We start from the raw sequence: 25,938 nt of genomic DNA on the forward strand, positions 1-25,938 counted from the left end.
ACTCTTGCTCATCTGATAGTGAAACAGAAGACCTTTTAGAAAAGAATTTGATGAATGAAGAACTTTCTCCTGATACTAAAGAACTAGAAAAAAATGAAAATTTAAATGATGATAAACTAGATGAAGAAAACCCAAAGATTGCTGCACATATGTTAAAAGAAAACGAAAGGACGCAAATGCAGCCTTTAGAAACACTGAAGTTAGAAGTTGGAGAGAACGAACAAATAGTACAGATTTTTGGAAATAAAGTAGAACACATAGAAGAAGTTAAGAAAGAGGCCGAAAAATCTCCTAAGGGAAAGGGAAGACGAAGCAAGACAAAAGATCTTTCTTTAGAAATTATAAAGATTTCATCATTTAGCCAGGATGAAGCAGGAAGTGAACCTCATATAGAAGCTCAGAGTCTAGAATTTTCTTCATTAGACAGTAAAACCTTTTCTTCTACTACCGAAGATGAAACTGACCAATGTGCAAAAGAAAAAAAGTTGAAACGGAAAATACTGGGACAGTCATCACCAGAGAAAAAAATAAGAATTGAGAATGGAATGGAAATGACAAACAGCATATCTCAAGAAAAGACCAGTGACTGTGCTGCATCTGAGGGAACGAAAAACTTAAATTCTGAACATTTTGAAATAGAAAATGAAGGAATGCCGTCATTAATTGCAGAGTCAAACCAACGCATTCAAGAATTGACTAGTGAAAAATCTGACAGTCCAGCTGAAGAAACTGTAAATACTCCCCTGAAAGAAGACGAGGATGCAATGCCTCTGATTGGGCCTGAGACTTTGGTTTGCCATGAAGTCGATCTGGATGATTTGGATGAGAAGGATAAGACCAGTATTGAAGATGTAGTGGTCGAAAGCTCCGAGTCTAACTCTCTTGTTTCTATTCCACCTGCCCTACCTCCTGTAGCACAACATACCTTTTCAGTAGCTTCACCACTTACTCTCAGTCAGGATGAGTCTCGAAGTATAAAAAGTGAGAGTGACATAACCATTGAAGTTGACAGCATTGCTGAAGAATCTCAAGAAGGTCTCTGTGAGAGGGAGTCAGCAAATGGGTTTGAAGCCAGTGTTGCCTCTGGTACCTGTAGTATAATTGTTCAAGAAAGAGAAAACAGAGAGAAGGGTAAGGACTTTCTAGGGAGAATATCAGCCTTTCTATTCAACCCCAAAATTAGTAAGTTCAGAGTTTTAGGAATGCTTGAGCAGTAAAGTTCCCTCCCTCCCTCCTATTCATTCTTTCCTTCCTACTTCCCCCTCTCCTTTCCCCTGCCTTTAAAAAAGAAGTATATCTAGAAATTTATGTGGAGTAGACAAGTGAGTAATTACAGCTGCTCTTGCCGTGGCATTGGCTCGAGAGCGGGGTACGAACTGCGGCGGCCGGAGTTTTGGCAACACAGGCGTTTAGAAAGTTTCTTCCCCTCTCTGAGTTTTAGCTGAAAGGAGTGCAGCTGAAACTGTAACCAAAGGAGGCATTATGCTTCCAGAGAAATCTCATGGAGAAGTATTGCAAGCAACAGAAGTAGCTGTTGGATTGGGCTCTAAAGGATAAGGGTGGAGAGATTCAACCAGTTAGCGTGAAAGTTGGAGATAAAGTTCTTCTCCCAGAATATGGAGGCACCAAAGTCGTTCTAGATGACAAGGATTATTTTTTATTTAGAGATGGTGACATTCTCAGAAAGCATGTAGACTGAATAAATCATTGAAATGGCATCATGTGAAGCTGCCCATTCCACTGAAATTGTGAAATCTTTCATCCTGTAAATAATTTCCATGTCTCTCTTTTATAATAAACAAATGGTATCCAAAATAGGTATATATTTTTTTCAATTGTCTCTTTCCCCTTATTTCAGGTCAGAAAAGGCCAAGTGATGGAAATAGTGGATTATTGGCAAAAAAGCAAAAGCGTACCCCAAAGCGAACAAGTGCTGTAGCCAAAAGTGAAAAGAATGGAACAGGTTGGTGTTTTCCAATGCTGCCTTTAGCATAGTGTTAATATTTTCAGCATTTTGTTGGTTTGATCATTTGTGTCAGTTTAAAAATAAATTTGCTTTAGGGGTGCCTGGCTGGCTCACTTGGTAGAGCACGCAACTCTTGATCTCAGAGTTGTGAGTTCAAGCCCCACGTTGGGGGTAGAATTTACTTAATAAAAAGAAAAAAAAATTTAATGTTTGGTTTATTATGTTCTGGGAATAGCAGTTTTCTCATTTTTAATCTGAAGGGGCCTGTCAATTTTATTTAGAGCTGGGATAGCTGTGATTTATTTTTTATGCATATTTCATTTGTATTTCTTATGTAAAGTGGTTTAATATTGAGGAATGTATTTGAGGATCTTGAATAATAGGAAAGTAATATTTGCTTTAGTGGTAAAAGCAGATTAAGTTTACATTTCTTTTTTTTTTTTAATTTTTTTTTTTTTTAAAGATTTTATTTGTTTATGTGAGAGAGAGAATGAGAGAGAGAGCATGCGAGGGGGGAGGGCCAGAGGGAGAAGCAGACTCCCTGCCGAGCAGGGAGCCTAATGCGGGACTCGATCCTGGGACTCCAGGATCATGACCTGAGCCGAAGGCAGTCGCCCAACCAACTGAGCCACCCAGGCGCCCTAAGTTTACATTTCTGAATGGAATGGTTTACTTTAATCTAGAAAAGCTGATTTCTAAATAGTATTATGGTATTTTTAAAACAAGAAGATAAGATTCTTATGGAAACAAGGAAATTAGTAAATCAGTATGAATAAAATACATGAGAAAGACTTCTGTACAATATGGAATAAAACTAAGTTGTAGAATATAGTAGAAATAAACATGGTTGATTTTGACAAATTAAAGTTTTATCTCCAAAACATGCCTTCATACAAGTCTGAAAGGAAAATTCTAGGTTATAGTAGATGCATATCCCATGGAGGGAGCATATAATTTATACAAGATAAAAGGCATTTCAAAGGAAAACTTTTGAACCATATTTGAAGTTCTCAGAGCCACATGTGGCTAGTGGCTGGACAGTACAGATGTAGAGTATAGAGGAGGAGTGATGGGAAATGAGAATAGAGAGGCAGCGGGAATTACAAAGGGCAACTGAGTAACGTCATAGTGCCTGGCAGATACGTTTGTCAAACGATCCAAGTGAACACGACTGGTAATGGGACAAATGGGAGTCACGTACTTCCTGGCAGAATGCAACAGGAACACAGCAGCACATCTGTAACATTCCTGTCAAAGATGCATAACTTCAATATAATCATGAGGAACCATCAACAAATTCCAACTGAAGGATCTTCTATAAAATAACTGGTCTGTAATTTAAGAAATTGCAAAGATCATGAAAGTCAAAGAGGAACTGTTGCAGATTTAAAGGAGACTTATGAGCCATGACAAAAGCAGCATATGATTCTCACCTGGATCCTATTGCTACAAAAGACATTATTGGATCAAGTAGAGAAACTTGTAGGGGATCTGAGGATTAGGTGATAATATGTTTGTGTTTATTTCCTGATTTTGATTGTTGTATTATGGTTTTCTAAGTGTGTGGTGGTTTTAAAACCATATCTACAAATCTGTTGATACTCTCCCCTGCAAGAGACAAAGCCTAATTCCCTTCCCTTGAGTGTGGGCTGGATGAAGTGATAGAGTATGACCTCAGAGAATAGGTCATAAAAGGCACTGCAGATTCCTCCTTGCTCTCCCTTGGATCACTTGGTCTGGGGAAAGTTAGTTGCCAAGTCCTGAGGACACAGCAGTTTATGGGGAGGTCCACATGGTAAACTGAGCACATCCTGCCAATAGCAAGCGAAGAACTGAGGCCTCTTGCCAAAAGCTACATGAGTGAACCATCTTGGAGATATATTCTTCAGCTCCAGTCAAGTCTTCAGAGACCACAGCTTCAGCTAAAAGCTTGACTGCAACATCACAAGATTCCCGAGTCAGACCACACAGCCAAGCTGCTCCCAGACCCCAGTTCTCAGACATTGTGAGATATTAACCATTTGTAGTTTTAAACTGCGAAGTTTGGGGCCAGTTTGTAGATAACTAACACAAGGAGAATGTTCTTGTTTATAAGAAACAAACACTGAAGTACTCAAGTGTGGCTGGGCAACTTAACCTTCAAATGGGTCAGAAAAACATTTTTTGGTAACTGTTCTTAACAATTTTTTTGTAAGTTTGAAGACTATCTAAAAAGTTAAAAAGATTAAAAAGAAAGGAAGAAAGGAGATATCAGTTTTACTTTTGGGACTTAATATTTGGCGAGAAAAATGAATTAAAGTGATGGGACATGAAATCATTAGGACTCACTTACTAGTAGTTACATATGAGGGACTGGTTAATGAACATGGAATACAGGAGTAGCAGCAGGTTGTTGGAAGAGTAATTTCGGGAAAGGTGAGTTAGAGGTACCCAGTATTAGGGGAGTAGGGGTCTGGAGCTTAGAATAGTCTGTTTTTAGAAGATGGTTATGTGAAGGATTGCAAGATGATGAGATTGCTCTGGGAGAGTTGTAAAATGAAAATAAAAAGAACCAAGAATAGAATTCAATGGGCTATCTCTTTATATGGGTACTGATCAGAGACAAATGCAAATCACTAAACACTAGTGGGTTTGAATAAGAAATAAGTTTTTAATGCTATAGGATATGCAGTAGGATTAAAATGCATTCATTGAATTTGGTGAATTGTAAATGTTGGGACCCTAACAGGAGCATGAGAATGTGATTAGAAGGTGTGGAAATCAGGATAACAAAGAATTTCTTTCAAGAAATTTGACTTTAGGGGCGCCTGGGTGGCTCAGTCGTTAAGTGTCTGCCTTCGGCTCAGGTCATGATCCCAGGGTCCTGGGATGGAGTCAGGCTCCCTGCTCATCAGGAAGCCTGCTTCTCCCACTCCCCGTGCTTGTGTTCCCCCTCTCACTGTCTCTGTCTCTCTGTCAAATAAATAAATAAAATCTTAAAAAAAAAAAAAAGAAATTTGACTTTAAAGAAAAGGAAAGAGGTGCCAGCTAAAAAGGGAAGTTTTCCTTCTTTTCCCTCCCTCTCTCAGGGTGGGAAAGATGTAAGCATGTTGGTAGACTAGGAAAAAAAAGAAGTTGAAGAGAAAAGAAGATGGATAATTGATGTTGGGATATTCCAGAGGAGCTGTGAGTGGATGGTTTTAAGCGTATAGCTGAAGAGATTAGTCTTCAAAAACATTCTCTTTCTGAGCACCCCCAAAAGTTAATAAAGACAGATACAGGTAGAGGAAGGGCTGGGAAATTGAGTGTGTAACATTCCAACTTTGCTTTTTCAGTAGAAGGCAATGTTGGCTTTTGAGAGTAGGGTGGAAGGGTGTAAGAGATTGGAAAAAAAAAAAACAGAGAATTCTAATTTGTTATGAAGTGAAAAGCAAAAACATGTTTAATTACAAATTTGGTGAGGAGGGACAGAGTTGCAAACAATTTTCTGCTCACATTTTATTATACACATGTTAAAGGATGTGTATACATCAAGTATTTTTGTGCTTTTTCATTTATGCAGTTTGGGTGGTTTTATGTCTTGTTTTTTAAACATAAATGGGGCAATACTATACATATTGTTTTATAACTTTGCTTTTTTATTTAACAGTGTATATTGGATATTTTGCCATTTTTGTTCTTGTATGTAAACTTTAGCTCATTCTTTTTAACAATTTTAGCAAATTATTCAGTAGTATATTTGACCCTTGAACAACATGGGTTTAAATTGTACAGATCCATTTATACACAGATTTTTTAGAGTTCTGTAAATGTATTTTCTCTTATGATTTTCTAACATTTTCTTTTCTGTAGGTTACTTTATTGTTAAGAATATACTATACAATGTTGTATATAACATACACAATATGTTTTGATCAACTTTATGTATCAGTAAGGCTTCCGGTCAACAGTAGGCTATTAGTAATTAAGTTTTTGGGGAGTCAAAAGTAAATGCAGATTTTTGACTGCATGGGGGTCAGTGCCCCTAACCCCAACATTGTCCAAGAATCAACTGTATGTAATTTTTAACCTTTTTCCTATCGGTGGGCATTTAGATTTCCATTTCTTTACTCTTAAGAAATTTGTGCGTTTGTATACTTATTTCTGTAGGATACCAAAAAGTGTAATTGCTGGGTCTGCTGCATTTTGATAATGTGATATTTTTGTCATTTATAATCTCTGAATCAATTTTTTATTATAGGACAAAGCAGTGATAGTGAAGATCTTCCTGTCCTGGACAATTCAAGTAAATGTACACCAGTAAAGCATCTTAGTGTGTCTAAGCCACAGAAGCTTGCACGATCTCCTGCAAGAATTTCTCCTCACATCAAAGATGGAGAAAAAGATAAACACAGGGAAAAACATCCGAATTCATCCCCTAGAACATATAAATGGAGCTTTCAACTCAGTAAGAAGCTTTAGAAAACCTGAATGTATTTTGTATAAGTGGTATTTATCTTAAAATGTCAAAATAAGAAATAGTGGTTACCATATTCATTTATGTAGGTTTCCAAATACTCTTATCAATAATCACCACTTATCATCTTAAATACAAATCCATGCCTTTTCATAATAATACCCTGATAAATATTAACTAGAGAAACATCTCCAGTAACGAATAAGATGTGTGTTTGTATGTATCAGTGAAACTGAAATACCCTTTCTAGTATTGATAACTGGAAATATCCAATGAATGAAAAATCATCAATACAAAGAAACTATTTGGATGAATAACTACAATTATAGATTAGGGTTGCTGTGTGTTGATGTTTTCTTGTGTTTATCTGATCATTTAAAACATATTTGGTATAAAAAATTTGGGATATATACAGAAATCTTATTCATGAATTTAATTAATGTCATCCTTGTTTGTAGAGCCTTATTTAGCTATTATTATGGAAACTTAATAAACTAAAGCTTTTGATTTAGAAGTTGAGTTTTGATAGAACTGCCTTCTTTTCTCAGATAATTATTTTAAAAACCAAATTAACCTTTCTCCCCCTTTTAGATGAATTAGAGAATATGAATAGTACAGAGCGAATCTCTTTTCTCCAAGAAAAATTACAAGAAATCAGAAAATATTACATGTCTTTGAAGTCTGAAGTTGCAACCATAGACAGGAGGAGGAAAAGATTAAAAAAGAAAGACAGAGAAGGTAATTTGATTATAATTTTTCTTCCCTTGTTTTTCAAATATATCGTGTCATTTTAGAAGATTTACATTAGTTTTTGAATATAGTACACATTTATTAATTGTTGTTTTTAGATTCCTAGTTTTATCTTCTTTGTGATATTATTGAAATGAGTGGGTCAACAACTGAATTAATCAGGAGGAGACTCTTAAAAAGGACTATGAACTGTTTTACAAAATGTGATTTTATTAAATATGGTGGGTTCTCAGGAAGAATTAGTTACTCCCTCTGAAATTCACTTTGCTCAACAAATATTTACTGGTTACCTATTAATAGGCACTATATTTGTTATTATGAGGTTCACCAAAATTAGTGGGCATATGGCTTATCCTCAAAGAGATTATCTTTTTTGCGATCATAAATGATTTGTTGAAATCGTTCAGCTCAACGTTAATATGTTCACACTATGTGCCAGGCCTTCTTCCAGGTGGTAGAAGTACAGAGATGAATGAGATACAGACTTTGATCTCAAAGATCTTAACTTCTAGCAGGAAGGATGTGTTCGATGAGGACCCCAAGAGTGGTATTACTAAGTACAGGAGTTGGTGGAAGGAGAAATTACTTTGGATTAATCATGGAGAGAGAGTAGTGTCTGATTCAGACCTTAAAACTGTGTAGGACTGACTTACAGTTAAACATTGATAGGTTCACATCTACCCCGTCCTGAAGCCCCACTAAAATAACAGTAAAGAAAATGAAAAGCCCTGTACCCACAAGAACAAGATAATGGGATAGCAGACCACAGTAGACAAGAAATGTCAACAGCTTCTCTCTTGGAAGCTGAGAAGCAGATGGACTGCTTTAGCAGAATGCTAAAACCTAAGCTTGTTTATCCTTGCAGTGGGGCAAAACAAGAAGCAAACCAGCCCATACCACATCACCCCAGCTCTGAAAGCAGGGATATAGGTGAGGCTAAAAATGGAGATTGGTTGAAAATGGAAGAAATTGGATTCTTTCGTCCCATCCTGTGATACAAACTACCTTCTTCTGCAGCTGTAGCAGAAAACAGAAAATTAACTTATTGTATGGAGAGGGGAAAGAAGTCCCTGTAGACTCAGGGACACCAGCCATAGCTGAAGGTGAGGGTTAGGTGCAAAATCAGAAATAATGAGCCTGAGCAAAAGTTTACAATACTGAATGATGAGACCCCTATCCCTTTTCCAACTGAAACTCTTATCCTCTTGGCTTCCTGAAAGCTGGCAACTAAGCTTATGCTCACTCATGGGAGGAGACTGAAGGATTCTTCTGGAGAAGCTGGTCAACCCAAGAGGAAGGAACTAACACAGATACCAACATTTAGAGGTTCCTGAACCAAAAAGCAAGATCCTTGCCAGTCACTACATATGCACTGCCCATGATTGAAAAGCTCTGCATACTCGCACACAGCTTCCAGTTAGCTTTTTAATGCTTCCTTTTTTTTTTTTTTTTAAGATTTTATTTATTTATTTGACAGAGAGAGGCACAGCGAGAGAGGGAACACAAGAATGGGGAGTGGGAGAGGAAGAAGCACGCTTCCCACTGAGCAGGGAGCCCGATGTGGGGCTCGATCCCAGGACCCCGGGATCACGACCTGAGCCGAAGGCAGACGCTTAACGACTGAGCCACCCAGGCGCTCCTAATGCCCCCTCTTAAATATGGGAGCCACAAGACCAGATAGGAAAGCTTCTACATAAAGGTAGAAACCAAAGTAGAAAATGAGAATAAAAAGGAACTTGTAAAAAACAATGTTACCATACAAAACACCAAACTATAATCACTATACAGAGATACAGGAAAGATATTGTAGTCTTGAAACAAAAATATGTTGGTGTTTTTTTTTTTAAGATTTTATTTATTTACTTGACAGAGAGAGAGAGAGCACAAGCAGGCGGAGCAGGAGGCAGGGGAGACGGAGAAGCAGGCTCCCTGCCAAGCAGGGAGCCCGATGCGGGGCTCAATCCCAGGATCCTAGGATCATGACCTGAGCCGAAGGCAGACACTTAATCAACTGAGCCACCCAGGCATCCCCAAAACATGATAGTATTAATACAATTCAGAGACCAAGACGGATCTCTCAAAAATTAAAAATATGGTAGCAGGAATTTAAAAAATGTAATAGAAGAGATAGATAGCAAAGCTAAAGAAATCCTAGTAGGTGGTCAAAAGACAGTAGGAGAAAAGAACTAAGAGAAGTATAGGATCTGGCCAAGAGATAACAACTTCTGAATCACAGAATTTCTAGAAAAAGAGCACTGAATAAACGCAGGAGGAAGCTGTCATCAAAGAAGTATTATAAGAAAAATAAATAAAATCTTTAAAAAAAAAAGAAAAATTTCCAGAAACAAAGGATATGAATTAGAAGGTTGAAAGGACTCACTGTAACATCTATAAAGAATGGGAGAGAAAAATTACACCAAAGCCCATTGTGAAATTTCAGAACCCTTTGGTTTACCATATAAAGGTATATCTAAAAAATGGGTCTCAGAAGAGCATCAAGTTTCTCATGTCAGATTTCTCGTGCACTGGAAACTAGAAGCCAAACTAGAAACTAGAAAGCTAAGAAGACAACATAGGATCCAGCAAACAAGGAATCCCACTTAGGAAAACAGTAAAGAAAATGTCAAGGTGATGAATGAAAGCGATAGGATGACCACTGCATAGCAGGCCTAGAGAGCCAACTATTCCAGCAATAGGATGGACGAGGAGGGGAGGGCTCCAGGAGGTCTGTCTCTTTAAAAAAAAAAAAAATAAATAAATTACGTGATAGGCTTGCCTATATTGAGAGGAGTGTTCTGCCTGTGGCAGAGAGTTAGGGGACTAATTTCTGGTTTGCCAGAGGCTAGGTATCTTTGTGTGATAGTTTTTGGGTCTAATGTAGTTATTTTGATTCCACAGTGTCTCATGCAGGAGCCTCCATGTCATCTGCTTCGTCAGACACTGGAATGAGTCCCTCATCCTCATCTCCCCCACAAAATGTACTTGCTGTAGAATGCAGGTGATAAACGTTTTCTCTGCCTTCCCAGCAGTTTGCTGCCATGGACATAAATCCCAAAATCCTGAAATACAACCACAGAAAGCACTCAACTGGTTTGACATTGCTAAGTATATCCTGTATACCTTTCCAGGCTGGATTGTATCTATTCCCTCTCTTTTCTTTTTTTCTGTTGCAAAAATAAGCTGATTAATAACTGAAGGTTAGGCAGCCTGCCATATTTGTCATAATTTTTCCTCTTTAATTTTTCATTTTTTGTGAAGATAGAAAAAGGGCACTTAGCAAATTCAATTTGTATAATAAAGCTTTCAAATGTTATAGAAATCATAGACAAGCAAGTGCACATGATAAACATCAAAATATTATCCAGCTGAATAGTGACTGCTGCACTTTCACTAAGATGTATTTGAACACTTGGTGAGTAGGGGGTTTATGTTGTGTTTTTTTTTTTATTGTTGTTGTTTTTTTATTTTTGTGGAAGCACTTGCTATTTAGAACTGCCAAAGTATATGTTCAGCAGTGTGCCCAGGTTTAAAGGTGTAAATGGGACAAAATAAATTGTGAAAGGAAGTGTAGTTGACTGAAAACTACAGTTGTAATAAGTCTTCCACTTTTTATAGGATTTTTGAGCACACAATTATGCAAATATTTTAATGTTTATTAATGTTTACAGTGGAATTGTGAATAAGTTTTCAGTGGACTATCTTATCCCTTGACAAAAATATTTTGTCTTTTTTCTATGTAATTTCAGAGTTTTTATTTTGTTACAAAAAGACAAAAATGAAATATATAACAACAATGAAGTTATTTAACAAGATTTCTAAAGCTGAAAATTTTGTGTAAAATAAGGTATTATCTTGCAACTTGTTAAATATATTTATTCAGACATTGGATGTTGTATTTTTATGTATTTTTTAAAATATTAATAAAATTGAAAAAAAGAAAATTCTAGGTTAATTCACTCTTTGGATGACAATAGCTCTCAGCTGTCCCTTTTACAGGAGGTTGCATCCAGTAGCTTTGCCTGTATTGAAGGGAGTCTGTCTCAGTCCTTCAAACAGTATAGAACTATAAATGGGCATCTGGATCATTAAAGTACGTCCTCGTTTAGAAACTTTGGCAGTCCTAGTATTTAAACTGTTTTGAGGATCAAATTTTTGGTTGCCCTTAAGATACTTTGTCATAGTTTTTATGTTTGCTATACTGCCGAATAAATTTCTATCTCCCAAAGTTGAGATGCAACAACTAAGTAAAGCAACTATGTATGCTTTGTCTGTGAATTGTTCCACAGACTGATACATTTTGTAAATAATTCCAAAATCATGTATTTAAAGCATTTTTGCCATATACATTATGTAAAAAGGTGATTTTTTAAAATCAGTTTTTAAATTCATGTTTGTACATTGAAAGGGGTTTTTTTTAAACCTCCTTTTCTGTGTTTAATATGCTGTAGAGTAATAACCTAGATGCTCTAGACTGTGTATCAGGATCTGATTGACAAGAACAAAGTCAGAGCCAAACACTAGTGATGGCATAGCATTACCGAAATCATTGTTTCTTAATTTCATTTTACCACATTGTGAACTTGTGATTCAGATTCCTTCCATTTTCGCAGAGAATTAAAAAGAAAAAAGTACTCTTGTAAAATGCACTTTTCTGTCTTTTCTTTGCAAAGCAGAAGTATTTCAATGTAAAATAAAAATGGAGCTCAGTGGGCAGTATTAATAAAGGCCATGTTTTAAACATAGGCTTTATATTTTTAGTTTTCATTTAAGTGATTGTTTTTTCCGCAAGTAGCCAGTACCTTTAACAGCTGGAAAATCAGACTTTGCAAAACAGAGCATATTCGATATATGTCAGTCTTTGTAATAAAATATTTCTAGTACTTAATTATAAAAGTGAAAACTGTCATTCACAACCAGTTGAAACTAGGAGGCAACCTTAGATTCATATGTTAAATATTTTAATGACTTCCTTCAGTAGCAATTCAATAAATGAGAGAACTAGTTATCAGCTTGAATATCATCCCTTCTAATCAGTATAAATCTGGTAAGGAAGTATTGGGACCTTGAAGATTATGGAGATTTGTTTCACTTGTGTGCTTTTATTGTTTATTGTGTTTCTAGTTTTCCTGTCCTTCACTAAGAAACATGTTTGTACTTAGCATATACATACTATGTCTTCTATGAAATTGCTTTAAATTACGGAAATCCATATGGGTTAAACTATTAATTTGTTTATATATCATTCTTATAAGTCCTAAAATACACTTTTTTTTTTCCAAAGATTTTATTTATTTATTTGACAGAGGGATATAGCGAGAGAGGGAACACAAGCAGGGGGAGTGGGAGAGGGAGAAGGAGGCTTCCTGCAGAGCAGGGAGCCCGATGCGGGGCTCGATCCCAGGACCCGGGGGGATCATGACCTGAGCCGAAGGCAGACGCTTAATGGCTGGGCCACCCAGGCGCCCCTAAAATACACTTTTCTTATAAGCCCTGTAATTTGACATAACTGTCAACACTGTGATAGCATTTGAAGCTATATTCAACCACACATAAAAAATATTATCAGAATTCATTCATCAACAATTTATCAGTTACCTGTTAAGTGCCAGGTACTGTGCTAGGCCCACAAGTTACAACAGTGAACAAGACAGAAAAAGGTCCCTGTCTTCAAGCAGTGCATAATCTAATGAGGTAGACTATACACAGGTGCCATGAGATACAATATAGGAGCCCAGCTATGAGCTGGGAAGGCAAGGGTGGTCAAGGAAGGCTTTGCAGAGAAAGCAATAAAACTGAGCCCCAGTGAGGATAATGAATAAGCTACAAGCAAATGGGAGGAAAGATGGGAGAGGAGAATAAAGCGCTCCAGGTGCATGGAGCTTGGATCTACTGAGCCAGGGTAGGAATAGACTTGCGGTAGGAGAGGTAGGAGCCAGGTCATGCCGAGCCGTTCATTTGGTAAATAGTTCTTACCAAATCATGTATTCAAAGCAGTTTTGCTGCTTTAAACCCAAACACTGCATCTGTCCACCTCTGCCTCTTATTCCTGTTTTCCCATCACTCTGTCCCTACTTGTCCACAGCCATCTCCGCAGCCATTTTCCATGAAGCTTTTGCCGCCTCCTTTTATGCTCTCACGGCATTTTCAATCTATTCTTTTACTTGACAACTTACCTTGTATTATGTTTACTTATGCATGTGTCTTTCTACCCTACTAGATGTTAGTTCTTAAGTACTTAGTCATACTTGCATCCCACAAAGTGCCTGATCCATCATCTAGTAATACACAGTAAGATAGTCAAAAACTATGCTTGAAAAACTAAGTTGAGAAAAATTACTTGTGAATTGCTATTGTTTCTGTTTTTTTACCAGTGATTCTTATGTACAAGCCAGACATTTATAAGTTGTTTTTGTGGTTCTTTCCACAAGGTGATAATGATAAAATATCATTTAAAAAGTGTAAAGTAGACCTGTTCAACTGTCTAATCCCCAACTCAGAGTATTCTTAAACTGATGAGTTTTTTTCCCCTCCTCGTTTCTTCTTCCTTCTTCCATTACTCCACATGATTACACCCAGATTTTTTATCCTGTTACAGGAAGACTACAGTATATGATGGCATTCATCATTAGTGAAGGTTGAAGGACTCTTAAGATGGAGTCTGTGCTAATGGAGAATTTCTAATATATGCTTAGTGTTTTCACACAGAATTTTTTTTTAAGTTATTTACATTTTATTACAAAACCAAATGATGTTTTTCTTGTTAAGCACAAAAAAACCTTTTCATATATTCATACTAGACCCATTATATCTTTTTAAACAATTAGAAGGGCAGTGTTTATAATTTTAGAATTTACAGTTAACATAATTATGAAGCTATCTTCATTTTGTAATTTGTATCACTAAAATTCATTTTGAAAAGTTCTATTATGAAAAACTTAAAACTTCCATGTAAATATAATAAAGGATTATTCTACACAATTGGATTTCTTCTCAAGGCTGTTAAATTAAACAAGACAGTCTGATTCAAGATTCTCACCACTTTAATTTGCCAGATTTAGCAAAAAAAAAAATACAGGACACCCAGCTAAATTGGAATTTCAGACATAATTTTTTAGTACAAGTATGTCCTATATAAAAATTATGTTATTTACCTGAAATTGAAATTTAACTAGGCATCCTGTACTTTACCTGCAAATCCTACAACTAATTTCTTTTCCACTATATTCCAAGAGATAACGTTATCCTCCAGAGAAGCTTTTCTCGGTCCCCAAACCTTTTTATGAAGGATAAGAAACTGCTGAAGTTTCTCCTGGTTTCCAAGGATGAATGCGCCTTGGTAGTCCATAAGTGATTTTTAGAATTAACCATTTCCTTGATGTAGTCATTATCTCCCAGACTGGCCCTATAATAACTAAGCTTTGACAAAATAGTTGTGAATGCACTCAGACTTCACTGGTGGCTTTCCTTTGATGGGGCACTTTTCCCCCATCAAGTGGTAACTGCTCTCCGAAATTCTCTTGGATCCCTATCCAAACCTATTCTCAAAAACCTAAACTTGGGGTGCCTGGGTGGCTCAGTTGGTTAAGCATCTGCCTTCGGCTCAGGTCATGATCCTGGGGTCCTGGGATTGAGCCCCACGTTGGGCTCCCTGCTCAGTGGGGAGCCTGCTTCTCCCTCTCCCTCTGCTTGTGCACTCTCTCCCTGTCAAATAAATAAATAAAATCTTTAAAAAGAAAAACAACCTAAACCAAATTTAACTCCCTTGAAATTAAAAACTTTCTAGGCATTTATTATGAATAAAGCCACTATAAATATAAACATAAAGGCTTTTGTGTAGACATAACATTTTCATTTCCCCTGGGTTAACACATAGGAGTAAGATTGCTGGATTATATGCCATACGATTTTGCATTCCCAGCAGTGATACCCAAGAATTAAGTTGCACTACATCCTTGTCAGCACTAGATATATTCAGTCGGGGTTTTTTTTTTAACCATTCTAATAGGTGTGTAGTGGTATTTCATTGTGCTTTTATTTTATTTTTTTTTTTTTTTAAAGATTTTATTTATTTATTTGACAGAGAGAGAGGTAGCGAGAGCAGGAACACAAGCAGGGGGAGTGGGAGAGGGAGAAGCAGGCCTCCCGCCGAGCAGGGAGCCCGATGTGGGACTCAATCCCAGGACCCTGGGATCATGACCTGAGCCGAAGGCAGACGCTTAACGACTGAGCCACCCAGGCGCCCTCATTGTGCTTTTAATTTGCATTTCCTTAATGCATCAGAAAGTATGTAAAGAAATGGGGACTCTCATGTACTGCGTGCAAGTGTAAATTAATGTCTATTTGGATTTGACATTATCTAATAAAGATGAAGGGGAACACTCCCTTTGACCCAACAGTTCCATATATCCTAGAGAAAATCTACTGCATATGCTCGAGGAGATCTGTATTAGACTATTCTTTGCAGCATGGTTTGTGTTGACTAAACATCTTAAATGCCCATGAACAGAACAATAGATAAATAAATTATGGCTAACTAATTAACTGCAGTACTACAGAGCAGTTAAAATAGATGGACTAAAGCTAAATATATCAACATGAATATCAAAAACAAATGAGTGAAAAAAGCAAGTTGCCAAACAATACATATATCTCTACAAAATTTAAAGATACAAAACATTAGTTTTGTTTATGTAGCTATAAGTATAAAACCCTGAGTGTGAATGATGAATACCCAAATTCAGGAATGGTTTTCTCTGGAGAAGAGGGAAAGGAATAGAGGAGGGTATACGGGGGCATTTATTCCCTCCTCCAAAAAAATGACAATATGCTAAGATTTGGTAACCTGAGTGTTTATCATATTATTTTGAATCCTTTACTATATTTGATGTATTTTATTTTTTTTAAAGATTTTATTTATTTGACAGAGAGAGGCACAGCGAGAAAGGGAACACAAGCAGGGGGAGTGAGAGAGGGAGAAGCAGGCTTCCCGCAGAGCAGGGAGCCCGATGCAGGGCTCGATGCGGGGCTCGATCCCAGGACCCTGAGATCATGACCTGAGCCGAAGGCAGACGCTTAGTGACTGAGCCACCCAGGTGCCCCATTTGACATATTTTATAATTGGGGAAAAAACAGCAAATGAACTATTGCACAGGAAGGTGAAGATAACTGATGGAACTGAGTACCGTTACCAGTGAGTCAAGGTCCATGAGTGTGATCTCAACCCTATGAGAAAAGCATTGCTCTTTTGTTTTGACACACAAGGAAACCAGTTCCAAATGAACAAGGGAATAATAAGTAGCAGAATTAGAATTAGGATGACAGCCCATTTCCTCTGGCTTCCAAGTCCAGTATTTGTTTCATTAAATAGTGCTGTCTTAAGAAGCTTCTGTTCCCTGAGAATAATGGTTGCATTTTTAACGAAGACATCATTTTAAATAACTACAAGGAGAGCTTAGGGTCTGGGATTCTCCTTTTAAAACTTATAAGCACTCATTTATAACAGCTAACCATTTGAATGTGGCAAATCACTTGACTTTTCTAAGTGTTAGTTTTTTTACCTATAAAGTGAAAGGTTTAGATTCTAAAATTCTGTTTTTTTTTTTTTTAAAGATTTTATTTATTTATTTGAGAGAGAGAGACTGAGAGAGAGAGCACATGAGAGGGGGGAGGGTCCAGAGGGTCAGAGGGAGAAGCAGACTCCCCGCCGAGCAGGGAGCCCGATGCGGGACTTGATCCAGGGACTCCAGGATCATGACCTGAGCCGAAGGCAGTCGCTTAACCAACTGAGCCACCCAGACGCCCCTAAAATTCTGCTTTTAATGATTGTTTTGATTTCAGAGACATTTTTTAAAAAGTTTTAAATCTATCCTTTGTGTGGGTAATACATCCATATGGTTCAAAACAGAAAGGACACAAGACTACATGACAATTTCCCACCTCTGTGCCTTACTTTCCCCTTCCCAGAGAAAACCAATGTTAGGGTTAGGATTATCCTTCCCAAAACATCTATGCTTCCTGATTATTTTTGCAGCTACATTGTATTCTACTATACCAATGTACCACAATTTGTTTATCTAGCCCCATAATGATGGACATTTTGGTTAGTTCTAATTTTTATTACAAACAATGCTGCAACTAATAGCCTTATACATATGTCCTTTCACACATGTGTGAGGATACCTGTAGGATAAATTCCTAGAAATGGAATTACTAGATCAAAGTACACAGGCATTTTTAATCTCAACAGGTGAGATTGCCAAATTGTCCTCCATGAAAGTGTTGGAGAGAATGTGGAGGAACTAGAACTCTCACACTGTACTGGTGAGAATACAAAATGGTACAACCACTTTAGAAAAATTTGGCAATTTCTTAAAAAGTTAAACTTACATGACCCAGTCATTCCACCCATTGATTCTTAGCCAAGAGAAATGAAAGCATGTTCCACACATAGCAGCAGCAAAAACTTCAAACAACCCAAATGTCCATCAACTGGTAAATGGATAAATTGTTCCATAGCCACAGAATGGAATATAGCCCGGCAATAAAAAGAACAAACTGATGATACGGGCAACAAAACAGATGAATTTCAAAATAATTGTGCTGAGTGAAAGAAGCAAGACAAAGTACCCACACGTTATGATTCCATTTATATAAAATTCTAGAAAATAATGTTACAATGTATAGTGACAGAAAGCAAATCAGTGGTTTCCTGGAAACTTGGTGAGGGTATGTAGGGGATAGGGTGGGAGTGAGAGATTACAAAGGAGCCCAAGTAAACTTTTGGTGGTTATAGATGTGTTCATTAATTTGGTTGTGATGGTTTTGTGTGTGTGTATTAAATATAAACACAAAAGTGTACATTTTAGATGTGTACAGTTTGAACATTAAAAAAAACCCAAATGTCTAAAACAAGAAAAGCATAGAACATGCAAACCCAAGGTCACTGTGGTCAGCTAGCACAGAGACTAGAACTCAAGTTTAGTGAGGTCAGTGTTGTTTTTTCAGCCTGGTAAAAGCAATGAGATTGCTGCTTTTTCCCACCAAGGTATGTCATGACCTTTTTGTGGCTCCTTTGACCAGAAATCTTAAGATCTTCCTGCTAATGTAGATATACTAAGCCCAATGTTATTTTTAAGAGGGGAGTATAAATAGAAACACTGTTTTTCATGATTTACATAAGCCGATTTATGTACCCTTTCTCCTCTAACATCTGAGTATTTCTCAAATACCCTTTTGAAACACTGAGCTATTAAGTTGAAATTTTTACTGTAATGACTTTGGATAATCACTCTTGGATTACACTTTATTTGACCTTCATTTCTTATTGTCAGAATTTATACTCTTTCATCCCAAGTCGCTAGTTTAGTATCCCATGATTCCTGACTTACAGTTTTATTACACTTCCTTTGACTCACTAGGTCTTCGGCCTCTATCTATTTTCCTTCTCGTCTCAAGATTCCCTCCCTCCTCAATGCTAGCTGCCTGCCTCACCTCCCTTTACCAGCCTTCACTGGGGTCATATCCTCAAGCATTTAATCTGGCCGCTGGAGATTCTCCTCAATTATATATTATCAGTACTAAAGTACTGACATAAGAGATAAGGAAATGGCTGTTATCTAAAAGAGTGGTAATATTAAAATGACTACATGCAGAAGTCAATGGTTCTTTTTTTCATGCATTGGTTCATTCAACAATTATCAACAGTGTGCTTTCAGTAGATGTACTGTTCTACTGGAGCAGGGCTGTAGCACAATACATGCAATTTGACAGAGTCTTCAAAAATAAAGAACTATCTAGTTCTTGGAGAAGATCAATAAAATTGACAAGCCTCTAGCCAGACTGATTAAGATATAGAAAAGACACAAATTACCAATATCAGGAATGAGAGAGGTGACAACACTACAGATTGCATCTATACCTATTAAAGGGATAAAAAGGGAATATCACAAACATCTTTATGCGAGTGAATTTAACAACTTAGATGGAATGGGAAAATGCACTAAAAGACACAGTAACAAAGCTCACTAAAGAAAAAATATATAACTCGAATAACCCTGTATCTATTAAAGAAATGGAATTGAAGTTATAAACCTTCCCCCAAAGAAAACTCCAGGTCCAGCTACCTTCACTTTTAAGAGAAGACATAATACTACTAAATGTTTAAGGAAGAAATAATACTAATTCTACTTAAACTCCTCTAAAAATTGAAGAGAAGGTAATCTTCGAACCCACGCAATGAAGTCAGTAGGACTCTGACACCAAACCAGTATCATTCATGAACATATATGCAAAAATTCTCAAAATTTCAGCAACTGAAATCCAACAACATATTAAAGGGAAAACACAACATGGCTCAAGTGGAGTTTATCCCAGGAAAGCAGGGTTGGTTTAATATTCAAAAATCGATGTAATTCATCATATTAACAAGTTGAAAAAGAAAAAGCATCTGACAAAATTCAACATGCATTCCTGAAAAACACTCTCAGCAAACAGAAGGAAATTTCCTCAATCTGATGCAGGAAATACCTACAGTTAACATCATACTTAAAGAGGAAAGACTGAATTCCCTAAGATTAAGAATAAGACAGGGATATCCACTCTTACTGCTTCTATTCAACATTGTATTGAAGGTTCTAGCCAGAATATTCAGGCAAAAGGAAAAAAAAAAAAAAAAAGATCATGGACATCTAAACTGGTAAGTTTAGCAAGAACACAGGATTCAAGGGCACCTGCCTGACTCAGTCTGTAGAGCTGGCAACTCTAGATCTCAGGGTTGTAAGTTCAAGTCCCATGTTGGGTATAGAGATTACTTAAAAATAAAATCTTAAAAAAAGAATGCAGGATTCAAGATCATTATACAAAAATCAATTCTATTTCTATGTACTAGCATACATAATGAGAAATTGAAATTTTAAAGATGCCATTTACAATTGCATCAAAAATATAAAATATGAGGCGCCTGGGTGGCTCAGTCGTTAAGCGTCTGCCTTCAGCTCAGGTCATGATCCCAGGGTCCTGGGATCGAGCCCCGCATTGGGCTCCCTGCTCTGCAGGAAGCCTGCTTCTCCCTCTCCCACTCCCCCTTCTTGTGTTCCCTCTCTCACTGTGTCTCTGTCAAATAAATAAAATCTTTAAAAAAATATATGAAATATGTTGGGATAAATCTGACAAAGGGTGGGAAAGACCTGTAACACTGAAAACTACAAAATATTGCTAAGACCAAATAAAGACAGTCTAAGCAAATAAGGAGATACACCTTGTTCATGCATCATAAAACTTAATATTGTGAAGATTTTCTTTGCTTCTCAAATTTCATGCAATCATAAAATCCCAGCAAGTTTTTTTTTGTAGAAATTGAGAAACTAATTATAAAATTCATAGGTAAAGGACCCAGAATAGCCAAAACAACTCTGAATAAGAACAAAATTGGAGGCCTAACTCTACCTGGTTTCAAGAATTATTATGAAGCTAACAGCAATAAGAACAGCATTTTGTACAAATAGAGCAATAAAAGAGAACAGAGTCCAGAAATAAGCCCACAAATATGTGGATAATTGGTTTTTGATAAAAGCACAAAGACAATATAATGAAAAAAGGATAGCTTTCTAAAGAAATGATGCTGGAACAACTGGACAACCATAATGTAAAACAACAAAAAAAACTTGGAACCAGGGGCGCCTGGGTGGCTCAGTCGTTAAGCGTCTGCCTTCGGCTCAGGTCATGATCCCAGAGTCCTGGGATCGAGCCCCGCATCGGGCTCCCCGCTCTGCGGGAAGCCTGCTTCTCCCTCTCCCACTCCCTCTGCTTGTGTTCCCTCTCTCGCTGTGTCTCTCTGTCAAATAAATAAATAAAATCTTTAAAAAAAAAAACAAAAAAAAAACAAAAAAAAAACTTGGAACCATACCTTACACCATATACAAAGTTAAAAATGATCACAAAACTTAAAACCATAAACTTTTAAAAGAAAATAGGAGATGTTTGTCACCTTATGCCTAATTGGGTTAGGCAAATATTTTTTTTTTTAAGATTTTATTTATTTGAGAGCGAGCACAAGCAGGGGGAGGGGCAAAGGGTGAGGGTAAAGCAGACTCCTTGCAAAGCAGGGAGCCCAATGTGGGGCTCGATCCCAGTATCCAAGATCCCAGGTCCCAGGACCCTCGATCATGACCTGAGCTGAAAGCAGACTTAGCCATGCAGGTGACCCCGCAAAGAACTTCTTAGATACCGTATCAAAAGCACAATCCATAAAGGAACAAATTGATAAATTGTACTTCATCAAAATGAAAAACTTTGGCTCTTTAAAAGACATTATTAAAAGAATAAAGGCAAGAAACAGCCTGGGAGAAAATATTTGCAAAGCATATGTCAGATAAAGGACTTGTATCCAGAGCATATATAAAGAACTCTCAAACTCAACAATTAGAAAAAAATGCAAAGAAAAGAAATAGACTAAAGATTTGAACATACACTTCATCAAAGAAGATAACATGAATGGCCAATAAGCAGACGTAAACGGTGTTCATCAAGAGAATGAGACAAACCACAAAGTAGAAAATATTTATAAAAGACGTATCTGATAAAGGACTGTTTTAGAACATTCAGGCGAGGGGCGCCTGGGTGGCTCAGTCGTTAAGCGTCTGCCTTCGGCTCAGGTCATGATCCCAGGGTCCTGGGATCGAGCCCCGCATTGGGCTCCCTGCTCTTTGGGAACCCTGCTTCTCCCTCTCCCACTCCCCCTGCTTGTGTTCCTGCTCTTGCTGTCTCTCTCTCTGTCAAATAAATGGATAAAATCTTAAAAAAAAAAAAAAAAAAAGAACATTCAGGTGGCTATTACAAAAGCACCATAAATTCGGTGGCTTATAAACAAACATTTATTTCTCACATTTCTGGAGGCTGGGAAGTCCAAGAAAGGTGCTAGCACAGCTAGGGAGCTCTGTGTGGCTGCTTCTGGAAATTAGCTATCAAGCCATGAAAAGACATGAAGGAAATTTAAGTGCATATTACTAAGTGACAGAAATCAATCTGTCAAAGGCTGCACTAATCTCAACCGTGAGGGTTCCACTCTCATGACTTAATCACCTCCTCAAACCCCCAACTCCCAATACCATCAATAGAGATTAGGATTTCAACAATATGAATTTTGGGGGTACACAAACATTCAGATCAAAGCAGACTCTTTTCTAAAATAAACAACTCAAAATTCAACAATAAGAAAACAAACAACCAGATTTAAGTGGGCCAAAGACCTTAACAGACACTTCAAAAAAGATGTACAGATGGCTAATAAGCATATGAAAAGATGCTCCACATCATATATCATCAGGGAAATGCAAATTAAAACAATTAGACATCTCTATTAGAATACAAATATTCAAAACACCAACACCACCAAATGCTGGCAAGAATGTGAAACAACAGGAACTCTCATTTGTTGCTGGTGGGAATGCCAAAATGGTACAGCCACCTTGGAAGACAGTTTGGCTGCCTTTAGTTTACTACACAGTCTTACCATAAAATCCATCAATCATGCTCCTTAGTATATAAATTGAAATGAGTTGAAAACTTATGTCCTCACAGAAATCTGCACACGTATGTTGATAGCTTTATTCATAACTGCCAAAACTTGGAAGCCACCAAGATGCCCTTCAGTAGGTGAGTGGATAAACGTCGTATATCCAGACAGTGGGCAATTATTTAGCACTAATGGAAATTAGCTATCAAGCCATGAAAAGACATGAAAGAACTTTAAATGCATATTACTAAGTGACAGAAATCAAACTGTCAAAGGCTGCATATTGTATGATTCCAAGTATATGACATTCTGGAAAAGGTAAAACTATAGAGACAGTTTGTTGCCACCGTTTGGGGAGGGAAGGGGAAGGATGGATAGGTAGAACACAGAGGGTTTTTAGGGCAGTGAAACTATTCTGCATCTTACTATAATGATCGATATTATAAATTTGCCAAAACATTACGCATTTGTACATCAAGCCGTACCCTCATGTAAACTATAAACTTTGGGTGATAATGATGTGTGAATGTAGGTTCATCAATTATAACAAACATGACACTCTGGTGTGGGATGTTGATGCTAGGGTAGGGTGTGCATTGGTTGGATCAGGGAGTATATGGGAACCCTCTGTACTTTCCATTCAATTTTGCTGCGAATCTAAAACTTCTCTAAAAAACAGTTTTTTTAAAAGGTGTTTGGTTTCATTAGGCATTAGGGAAATAAATGCAATTAAAACTACAGCAAAAATCTACTACTTGCCTACTAGAATGCTAAAATTAACAAGGCTGGCCAACCAAATGTGGTTGGGTGACTATATGAAGAAACTCGAAGTCTCATATACCATTGGTGGGAATGCAAAATGGCATAGCCATTTTGGAAAAATGTTTGGCAGTTTCTTAAAAAATTAAACATACTCCTACCATATGACCCGAGGAAACTTTTGGGATGATGGATATTATTACTCTCTTGATTTTGGAGATGGTTTTATGGATGTATACATGTCAAAATGTATCAAATGCTACACTTTAAATATATGCAACTTACTGTATACCAATTATACCTCAATAAAGCTGTCTGGAAGAGAGAGCTAACATGCAGCACAGAACCATGGTTTGGGGACAATTATTAATGCTATCTCAATTTGGAAAATGACCAAAGCATTGTAGGAATTCTGATCCCCCATTTAGCAAGAATGGTGTCTACATTTAAGAAATATCTACCTTTACCATAGAAATTTGCTTGAAAATTTTTCAATTATTTTCCAACATGGTCTCTGTGACAATTTCAACTACAGTAATCTGTTTATTTCTAACTGCTGTAATAATTCTCCTTCCTTTCTATGTTGCTGTTTACTGTGTCCTTGAACACCCAGCTAGTCTCCACAGTTTTCCTGGCCCCAACCCTGTCCATGTACCTCAGGGATTAACTCTGAGTTCAGTGGAAGTGAAGGATGGGAAGGGGCTGGTAGCGTGCTTTTATCAGAAGACCAACCAGCCTAGAAAAAGATCCTTTGGAGCTGGACTAAACTCATTATCAAGATTCTGAACCAAAAACCATTCCCAGATCACAGTAACACCGGATGCTGATGCTGTCCTCTCTTCTGTTCATGATTACAATTGGGTTTTGACACTAGACCAAGTTCCCAAATAGAAGACTGAGGAAGGAACGTAAGAGTACTCAAGAAAACAATTATATGTAACTTACACCTGTTAAACTGTGACGGCCTGGGCTGCTTCTGGGCCCTGATGGCAACCAAGCAGTAATGAGCATCTTGTTAGCACACACTAGTAGGATCAGTAAATTGTAAAGACCAGTTGATTAGCCTAATAAAAAAAGAAAAATTATTTAGTTCTTTAGGTCCTTACCTAGCTTATGCCTTCTCTGTGGCTTAGTAGAAAAATCAAAATTCTGTATTTGGGGTCAGTCTTACCTCCATTCTTCCTGCTGTGTATGAATAAAGCAAATATTAGAAACACATCTAGGCTAGTAAGCATCATGGGTCTCTCAGAGTTGATTTTGCTCTGGGACCTTTGGCTGTCAGGCCCAGGCCAACAAATTCACTCCCCCCCCCCCCACTCCCGGGGCTAATATTACTGCTTCCAGACTCCTTTCCTCCCGCTATTGAGCTAAGGTGGTCGGGGACTGTGGATGACTGGGTTCTTTCCAGGTGATCAGGCAGACCAGGCTGGGGAGCACGGACTAGTGGGGAGCACTGTTCAGGTGCTCAGTGGGCAGTGCTGCGAGCTAGAAGGAGACCGAAGTTAGGATTCAATTTCAATTTGCAGGAGAGGGAACAGGGGCTTATGGAGGATCCAGTTCCAGCTAACCAGGTTCCTGACACACCGTGATTTGCCTGAATGGGTGTCGTCGGCACAGGGAAAGGAGCGCGTTTGGGTAAGGGGTTCAGAATCTGGAGTGCGACAGACCTGGTTCGAACAGAGCTGTGCTACTCGGCGGCCGTGAGACCTCGTCCACACGTCCTCCCGGACCCTCGGTTTCCTCCTCGCTCGGCCGCCCGCGGGACCGGGCGTCGACGCGCCGCTCCGCACGCCTGCGGCCGGCGCACAGGAAGCCCCGAGGCCGGCATGGGCGCCGCGCCGACGCCCCCTGCCGGCCGGCCGGCTCCCCGCGCTCGCCCGCCCGCGCCCAACGCTCGGCTCCTAGACGCCCGCGGCCGGATGCCCTGCGTCCGCACCGTCCTCGGCCTCCTGGCGGCTCTGGCGGCCTGCGGCGTCGTCGCCCTCCTCGGCTACTGCGTTTACTTCGACCGGAAGCGGCGTGGCGACCCCGCGTTCAGGCGCCGCCTGCGGGACAGTGAGTGCGACGGCGGCGTGGCCGGGCGGGCGGCGGGCCGGCCCACGGGGCGAGGGCTCGGCGGAGCGCGCGCGGGCGTCGGGATGGCTCCCGAGCAGCACGTGCCATGTTGTGTTTGCAGAAAGAAGAGCCCAGCAGCAGAAGGCTGAGGGACGGGGCGCCCAGGTGAAGTGCTTAGCGACGCCGAGGTGGCGTTGTAGTGAGTAACCTCTGGGCCCGGGCAGCTTCTGGCTGTGCCTCAGGGGCCCCTGGCTGGTCTCTGAGCAGGCATCTCCCGCCGCCTCTGCCCACCCGCGCCCCGCCCCGCTTACGTTAGGCCTAGGTGTCGTTTTTATTGTGCGGTTACAAAAGAAAGGGAAGGAAGGAAGGAAGAACCACTTGGAATTATGAAATGGCCCATCCCATTTTAAAAAGAGAATTCTTGGGGACAGCAAACACAAACACAAAAGCCCTCCAGCTATA

The 25,938-nt window shown here is 38.5% G+C and overlaps 2 protein-coding genes and 1 long non-coding RNA gene across 8 annotated transcripts in view; 2 read left to right on the plus strand and 1 right to left on the minus strand.

Moving 5' to 3' along the window:
- ARID4A (AT-rich interaction domain 4A) overlaps positions 1-11,793 on the plus strand; it is a 64,729-nt gene extending 52,936 nt beyond the window's left edge. For all 5 annotated transcript variants that reach the window (XM_078053761.1, XM_078053764.1, XM_078053763.1 and 2 more), the window contains 5 exons: positions 1-1,131; positions 1,859-1,963; positions 6,186-6,392; positions 6,993-7,139; positions 10,050-11,793. In XM_078053761.1, coding sequence (XP_077909887.1) covers positions 1-1,131; positions 1,859-1,963; positions 6,186-6,392; positions 6,993-7,139; positions 10,050-10,153 — 1,694 coding nt within the window. In that variant the 3' untranslated portion in view covers positions 10,154-11,793. The remainder of the gene's footprint in view (positions 1,132-1,858; positions 1,964-6,185; positions 6,393-6,992; positions 7,140-10,049) is intronic.
- Positions 955-25,219, minus strand: LOC144378855 (uncharacterized). Its single transcript, XR_013440716.1, has 3 exons — positions 25,089-25,219; positions 24,367-24,485; positions 955-1,090 (listed from the first exon to the last, which is right to left on the minus strand). It is a non-coding gene; the product is annotated as an uncharacterized LOC144378855 (long non-coding RNA).
- The window catches only part of TOMM20L (translocase of outer mitochondrial membrane 20 like), a 12,438-nt gene continuing 11,617 nt past the window's right edge, over positions 25,118-25,938 (plus strand). For both annotated transcript variants that reach the window (XM_078053767.1, XM_036069631.2), the window contains exons 1-2: positions 25,118-25,476; positions 25,598-25,641. In XM_078053767.1, coding sequence (XP_077909893.1) covers positions 25,248-25,476; positions 25,598-25,641 — 273 coding nt within the window. In that variant the 5' untranslated portion in view covers positions 25,118-25,247. The remainder of the gene's footprint in view (positions 25,477-25,597; positions 25,642-25,938) is intronic.

The sequence above is a fragment of the Halichoerus grypus genome, chromosome 8 (genome assembly GCF_964656455.1).
Source record: "Halichoerus grypus chromosome 8, mHalGry1.hap1.1, whole genome shotgun sequence".
NCBI lineage: Eukaryota > Metazoa > Chordata > Mammalia > Carnivora > Phocidae > Halichoerus > Halichoerus grypus.